Below are 7,500 nucleotides of genomic sequence, written 5' to 3'. Positions count from 1 at the left end.
ACAACCAGCGAGAGATAAATTCATTACGAAATAACAAATAATTCACAGAACCAGGCTTACCGCATGGAACATTCACTTTCATCGGATATTACTGCAGCATCTTGGCTCAGTAAATGGGTTATCAAAGGCAGTCACACACAACAACATAAGGAAATAATCATGTTGGAGTTACTAATGATCTGTCACATCTATGATATGCGGAAGCGATGTGTTTACAGCCTACTGGCTTCGTGATGGTTTAGCGTCGAAAATAAACGAACCGACTAGAGTGATCTAAACCAACCATGAGGTATGATTGCTGCACAGTGAAATATAGTGATATATATATATATATATATATATATATATATATATATATATATATATATATATATATATATATACACAAATATATATAAATATCTATTATATAAATATAAATAACATATATATAAATATATAGAAATACATATATATAATATATATTTATATATATATATTACATACATATATATATATATACATACATATATAAATATATATATATACATGTATTTATTTATTTCCGTTCACTGCTTGAAAAAAAAAAATCTGGACATAAAGACAAACACCAGCAACACATGCAGGAATACACACACACACACTTAAAATTCACATCAACAGCAGACCGAGCGCAACCATGACGTAAAGTAGAACAGTAAACTCACAGGCGAAACAAGATTAAAAAAAAAAAACTATACGCTCATGATCATTTCACAAAAATACACAAAACAGCATTACTGTAAGCAGTCAATATTGACCTTATCAACAAGTACGGATTATATATATATAAAAAAAAACATTCAAAATCAAGTAGACAATCGAAAAAGCAAATCTTGCACGAATTCACTTAGCGCACGTAGGAAATCCAGTGCATAGCAGATCCAGAGTTCATAAACAAATACGAAAAACAAACACACTTCTACGCATTGCTTCGGAAGGAACAGATACAGCGTCAGTTGAAGCCAATCAATACAAGCTAACATGGAAGTGTACAAAATCTACCGTACGACGCTGCACGATTCAGATGGTTCATACTTTACCCCTCGTAAAAATGAATAAATGAATAAAGAAAGAAAGAAAATATATAAGCAAATAAATAACTATACATAAATAACACAAAACCGTCAGCTTGCCACGCCCTCAAAATAAATGAATAAATAAAGAAAGAAAATAAATAATTAGATAAATATACATAACACAAAACCGTCAGCTTGCCACGCCCTCAAAATAAATAAATAAAGAAAGAAAATAAATAAGTAAATAAATAAACAAATGTACATAACACAAAACCGTCAGCTTCTCATGCCCTCAAAATAAATTAATAAAGAAAGAAAGTAAATAAACAAGTAAATAAATAAATGTGCATAAATAACACAAAACCGTCAGCTTGCCAGGCCCTCAAAACCACAAACCCCGAAGTAAACAAACAAAGAAACGAACACATAAACACACCAATGAATAATAAAAAAACATTCCCAAGATAAGGACACCAATTCGAAGGCAAAACACCAGAGCTAAAATTGCAAGAAACAATCGCACACACTTCGACCCCCCCCCGTCTTAAACACGTTGCAACATGAATGACATTATAAAGGGTTCGGAATACAATAGACTGCACGTATAGCACTCTCCGCCCGCACCGTTCCTCCCGCCCCTACACCGACCGAACGAAGGGCGGGATCGACAAATTCAATCAATCAGAAACCCTCTACCCCTTACCCTACCCCCCTCCACCGAGCACCACCCCCTCCCCCTCCACCCCAACCCTCTACCCCTTACCCTACCCCCCCTCCACCGAGCACCACCCCCTCCCCCTCCACCCCTTACCCTACCCCCCCTCCACCGAGCACCACCCCCTCCCCCTCCACCCCAAGCCACCCACACGCCCCCGTCTCCACCGCCCACAAACCCTACATGGATTTCAGACCACTTCGCAGAACGAGAAAAATATATAATGGTTGTCGCTGGTCGTCCGAGATTTGGGTGGCCTGTGGTGGGGGAAACTGAGGGGGGGGAGGGGGGGAATGCGGTGGGGGGGGTTAATTGGTAGGGAGATAGGAAGGAAGAGAAGCAGGATAAACTGGTAGGGAGGAGGGAAGGCAAGGATATTGGGTAAATTAGTAGGGAGGTAAAGAGGCAGGGACGCTGACTGGGTGGTAAGGTTGGGTTGTAAAAGAGTAAACTGATACAGTGGTAGAGTACTAGAGAGAGAGAGACTGAGTAGCGTAATAAAGTGGCAATTAGGTAAGTAGGTAGATTGATAGATAGGTCGGTCGGTAGGAAGGTAGGTAGGTAGGTAGGTAGGTAGGTAGGTAGGTAGGTAGGTAGGTAGGAAGGTAGATAGATAGATAGATAGGTCGGTCGCTGGAAGGTAAGTAGGTAGGTAGGTAGGAGGGTAGATAGATAGATAGATAGATAGATAGGTCGGTAGGAAGGTAAGTAAGTAGGTAGGTAGGTAGATAGATAGGTCGGTCGCTGGAAGGTAAGTAGGTAGGTAGGTAGGAGGGTAGATAGATAGATAGATAGATAGATAGGTCGGTAGGAAGGTAAGTAAGTAGGTAGGTAGGTAGATAGATAGGTCGGTAGGAAGGTAGGTAGATAGATAGGTAGGTCGGTAGGAAGGTAAGTAGGTAGGTAGGTAGATAGGTAGGTCGGTCGGTAGGAAGGTAAGTAGGTAGGTCAGTCGGTAGGAAGATAAGTAGTTAGGTCGTTCGGTAGGAAGGTAAGTAGGTAGGTCGGTCGGTAGGAAAGTAAGTAGGTAGGTAAGTAATTAAGTAGGTAGTAATAGGGCAGGGAAGTGGTGTAACAGGTTAGCAGTCTCTCGCTGCTCTTCGCTGACTTTTGGCGGAAACGCGAGGCGGTAGAAACGTGGCCAAGGAAGAGAACGAGAACCAGACCAGAGCGGAAGGGACCGGCCCAAAAAAAAAAAGACGCGGCGGAAGTTTTAATTACCCTCACAGAAACGGGACCGAAGCCGGCAGACGAGCCAGAAGTTTTGCCGTTTCCCCGCGTCGTAGGCACGGGCGAATGGACGCCGTTTCCTGGCTAGGGCTGCGACGGCGACGCTGATGGGGGCCAAGATGTAACAAGTTCTGACCGCTATTGTTTGGGGATGAATACGCCGGGTGGTGGGAATAAGGAAGGACGCCGAGGGGAAAGGGGGGGGGCAGAGGGGAAAGGGAGGTGGAGAGGGGAAAGGGAGGTGGAGAGGGGAGAAGGGAATGAGTCGAGAAGGAAAGGAAAGGAAGGTGGAGAGAAAAAAGGGGATGGAGAAAGGAAAGGGAGGTGGAGAATGGAAAGGTGGGGCGGCGAGGGGGAAAAGGGAAAGGAGGAGAGCGGAAAGGGAGGTGGAGAAAGAGGAAAGGGGGTGGTGGAGAGGGGAAAGGAGGGGAGGCGGAGAGGTGAGGGACGGAAAGTGAGAAAGCCAGGACGGAGGACGAAAGGGGGAGAAACGAGGAGAAAAGAACACTGGGGAGAGGCCGAAGAGCAGGAAGGTGGAGGGGCAAAGAGTGGGAAAGTAGAGGGAAGCGGAGAGGACGGAGAGGTGAGAAGCGCGAAGTGGGGAGGCAGAGGAATGGGAAGGGGTGTGAAGCGGCGAGGGGGGGGGGGGCTCGGCAGCAAGAGTCAATCATGCTCTGGGACACAGCAACAAGTTGGAAATAAGTTTGCGCGAAGCAACACGAGCGGCTGAAATGCTAGGAGGAAGAGGAGGGTCGCAGTGACCACCTCTGGCAATGGCGATAAAACAGGAAAAAAGAAAAGTGAAAAAAAAAGTAGTGAGTTGAATAAAGAAAAAAAAGTACCGAGTCGCGAATAAGTGCAAAATGCAACCAAAAAATATTAATAATAATAATAAATAAAAATAAAAATAGTGAGGTGAATAAAGAAAAAAATAAAGTACCAAGTCGCGACTGAGTGCACCACGAATAACGGACGTACATCCAAATAGACGCACCTCAAAATCATACAGCGGACTTCCCGGTCACAGACACCAATCCCAACCGGTGCAGTGACGAGCCAAGAGGAAAAGGCAGAGCACCGAGGGCGGGCGCGGAAGCAGCATCTGCGGTGACGTCACAAGGGCCCGCCAGGCCTACGGGTTCCGCTTTAAGAGATTTCCCTCCGCGGAGAAATCTTCCTTCCCCAAAAAGCTCTTATACCTCCACTCTTCCCCTCCCCTAGACCCCTCCATCTCTACCTTAGTCCCCTTCCCCTCCCCTTAAACCCCTCCATCTCTACCTAGGTTCCCTTCCCCTCCCCTTAAACCCCTCACCTCTACCTTGGTTCCCCTCCCCTCCCCTTTAAACCCCTCCATCTCTACCTAGGTCCCCTTCCCCTCCCCTTAAACCCCTCCATCTCTACCTTGATCCTCTTCCCATCCCCTACCCCCTCCATCTCTACCTTCAGGTCTCCTTCCCCTCCCCTTAAACCCCCCCACCTCTCCCACCTAGGTCCCCTTCCCCTCCCCTAAACCCCACCACCTCTACCTTGGTCCCCTTCCCCCTCCCCCTTAAACCCCACCACCTCTACTCGGTCCCTTCCACTCCCTCGCCCCACACACACCTACTACCTCGACCCCCTTAAATCCCTTCCCCCTAACCCCCCCACCTCTACCTTGGTCTCCTTCCCCTCCCCCTAACCCCCCCCTACCTCTACCTTAGTCCCCTTCACCCCTCACCCTAACCACCCCCACCCCATCCTCTACCATGATCCCCTTCCCCTCCTCTAAATCCCCCTCCACCTTTACCTTGAGTCCCCTTCCCCTCCCCTTAAACCCCTCCATCTCTACCTTGATCCCCTTCCCCTCCCCTAACCCCCCCTCCACCTCTATCTTCGTCTCCTTCCCCTCCCCCTAACCCCCCCCCACCTCTACCATGATCCCCCTTCCCTTCCCCCTAACCCCCCGCCTCCACCTTCACCTTGATCCCCTTCCCCTCCCCCTTAAAACCCCCTCCACCTTTACCTTGATCCCATCCTCCCTCCCCTAAACCCCCCCCCCTCCACCTCTATCTTCGTCCCCATCCCCCAGCCTCCTCCTCGAGCAAGCCAACGACAGAAAACACCGAGCAAACCTTCCTACTCGCATTCGAATCCACAAGGCACGCATTCGAACACACGTACCGCAGGAAGTACTCCCCCTACCCCCTACCCCCCTACCCCCACGCAATTCCTCCACACCGAGCAACAGATGCAGCAACACCCTCGATTCGGGTCGAGCATCTGCATCTGGAATTCATGCGCCGCACTAACTGCTCTCCCAGAGCCAAGACCTGACACCCGCTCCTCCTCCCTCCTCCCTCCTCCTTCCTTCCTCCTCTCTCCTCCTTCCTTCTTCGTCGCTCCTCCCTCCTCCTTCCTTCTTCGTCGGTCCTTCCTCCTCCCTCCTTCCCTCCTTATTCCTACTCCCTCCTCCTTCCTTCCTCGTCGCTCCTCCCTCCCTCCTTCCTTCCTTCCTCCTCCCTCCTCCTTCCTTCTTCGTTGCTCCTCCCTCCTCCCTCCTCCTTCCTTCCTCGTCGCTCCTCCCTCCTCCTTCCTTCTTCGTCGCTCCTCCCTCCTCCCTCCTCCCTCCTTCCTTCATTCCTCCCTCCTCCCTCCTCCCTCCTTCCTCCTCCTTCCTTCCTCCTCCCTCCTCCCTCCTTCCTCATTCCTTTGAGATCACATCAAACTCCCGGCAACGTTTACATTAAAGTAATAACGTCGGTGGAAAATTCTCTCACAGAGAAGAGGAATAAATCTGAACCGGAAGGAAGACCAAACACATTCCTTCATAAAAAAAAGAAGGAGAATAAAGTGAAAACAAGTCAACAAAGGAGTAAATCATAATCACAAGAAAATACAACTGACCTAAAAACGAAAACCCTTAAACCCGCACTTCGTTACATGGAGACAAAATAATAATAATAATAATAATGATAATAATAATAATAATAATAACAATACTAATACTACTACTACTACTACTAATAATAATAATAATAATAATAATAATAATAATAATAATAATGATAATAATAATAATAATAATAATAATAATAATAATAATAATAATAATAATAATAATAACAACAATACTAATAATAATCAAATAAAACATACACAAAACACATACAAAAAAACAAAGGAAGAAATCAAGCACAGAAGCCCGAGTACGCGACAGCAAGTGCGCCCAGCGGAACGAAATCGGCTGAAAGGGTAATTACGCACCTGCTCGGGAGAGATAAAAGGTGTATTTAATTATGCAAAGGGGGAACCGTCAGCTCTATCGGGCGCGAGTGACACAGGTGTTATTAAGGCCGACGGGGCGGGTAATGGAGGAGATATTGCAAACGCAGATGAGACGCCGACTAATGATGCTGAAAGAACGGTTGGAAAAAAGACGGTGGGTGGGGGGTAAGAAAGGAGGGGGGTAGGAAGGAGGTGGGAAGAAAGGACGGAGGGTAGGAAGGAGGGGGAGAAAAGGAGGTGTGGTAGGGAAGGAGTGGGAAGAAAGGACGGGGGGGTAGGAAGGAGGAGTGGGAAGAAAGGAGGGGGTAGGAAGGAGTGGGAAGAAAGGAGGGGGTAGGAGGAAGGGGGGAAGGAGGCAGGTTGAAAAGAACAACTGGAGCGTACGGCTTCGAATGAATTCCCATTGGAGGTGAGGCGGTCTCTTTTTTTTTGTTTGTTTATTTGAAAATGTGACTTTAAAGAGGTTGAGAATAAAGACAAGACAGGCGAGGACACGCCTTCGCCCACAGAACCCGAGGAACCCAAAAGGCCGCAGACATCCGGCCGCAGCAGCAACAACAGAACCTTCAGACCCGAGTGGAACCTTACCTGAGAGCGCGGTGTCCTGGAGCGAGGTGGCCGAGGCTGCCAGAACGGCCCAGGTCTCGCTCTCCCTCAGGGGGCCCCCGCGAGCCTCCACCACCTCCCACAGGCTCACCCCCGTCGCAGACATGGTCCTGTGAATGTAAAAAAAAATTGTAATCAAACAATTCTCTTTTTTGAGAACGAACTGCCAAAGCACGGAATGAAATCTGCGAATTCGTTCTCTCTGTTGGCGGTACAGTGCACAGGCTCGAATCAGTATATTTTTATTATTGTCATGTATATTGTAGGCATATTTGCCTAACAGTAATTTATTTTGTCGAATCTACAATCAACAGCCTGTGCTAATACACATTTCCATACAACGTTCCCAAATGAATTTTGCGATTATTCAAGGCAATAAATTCGATGTTTTGCCCATTGCAATTTCAATCACCGGAAAATTACATTGTCCTTGCAATATGGGACAGCTGATTTAATATTGCAATGCCAAATCCATAACACAAAGTAATATAGAAAAGCCACTGGTTTACGGAGTGCAACTCTAATCACCGGGAAAATGATAAAGCTCTTGCAAAATAAAACTGTTGATACAATGTTGCACTGATCAAGCTGAAAAACGCAGCAATATGGAAAGAAAATGCTGCATAATAAATCATATCACTCTCCATA

The 7,500-nt window shown here is 46.9% G+C and overlaps 1 protein-coding gene across 3 annotated transcripts in view; it reads right to left on the bottom strand.

The window, feature by feature from the left end:
* The window catches only part of LOC113812424 (tyrosine-protein phosphatase non-receptor type 13), a 324,727-nt gene that overhangs the window by 201,553 nt on the left and 115,674 nt on the right, over positions 1-7,500 (bottom strand). For all 3 annotated transcript variants that reach the window (XM_070124663.1, XM_070124665.1, XM_070124664.1), the window contains exon 2: positions 6,835-6,962. In XM_070124663.1, coding sequence (XP_069980764.1) covers positions 6,835-6,962 — 128 coding nt within the window. The remainder of the gene's footprint in view (positions 1-6,834; positions 6,963-7,500) is intronic.

This window comes from Penaeus vannamei, chromosome 8, assembly GCF_042767895.1.
Source record: "Penaeus vannamei isolate JL-2024 chromosome 8, ASM4276789v1, whole genome shotgun sequence".
In the NCBI taxonomy this organism is placed as follows: domain Eukaryota; kingdom Metazoa; phylum Arthropoda; class Malacostraca; order Decapoda; family Penaeidae; genus Penaeus; species Penaeus vannamei.
The sequence above is the reverse complement of the archived record's forward strand: the minus strand, read 5'-3'. Positions and strand labels throughout refer to the sequence as shown.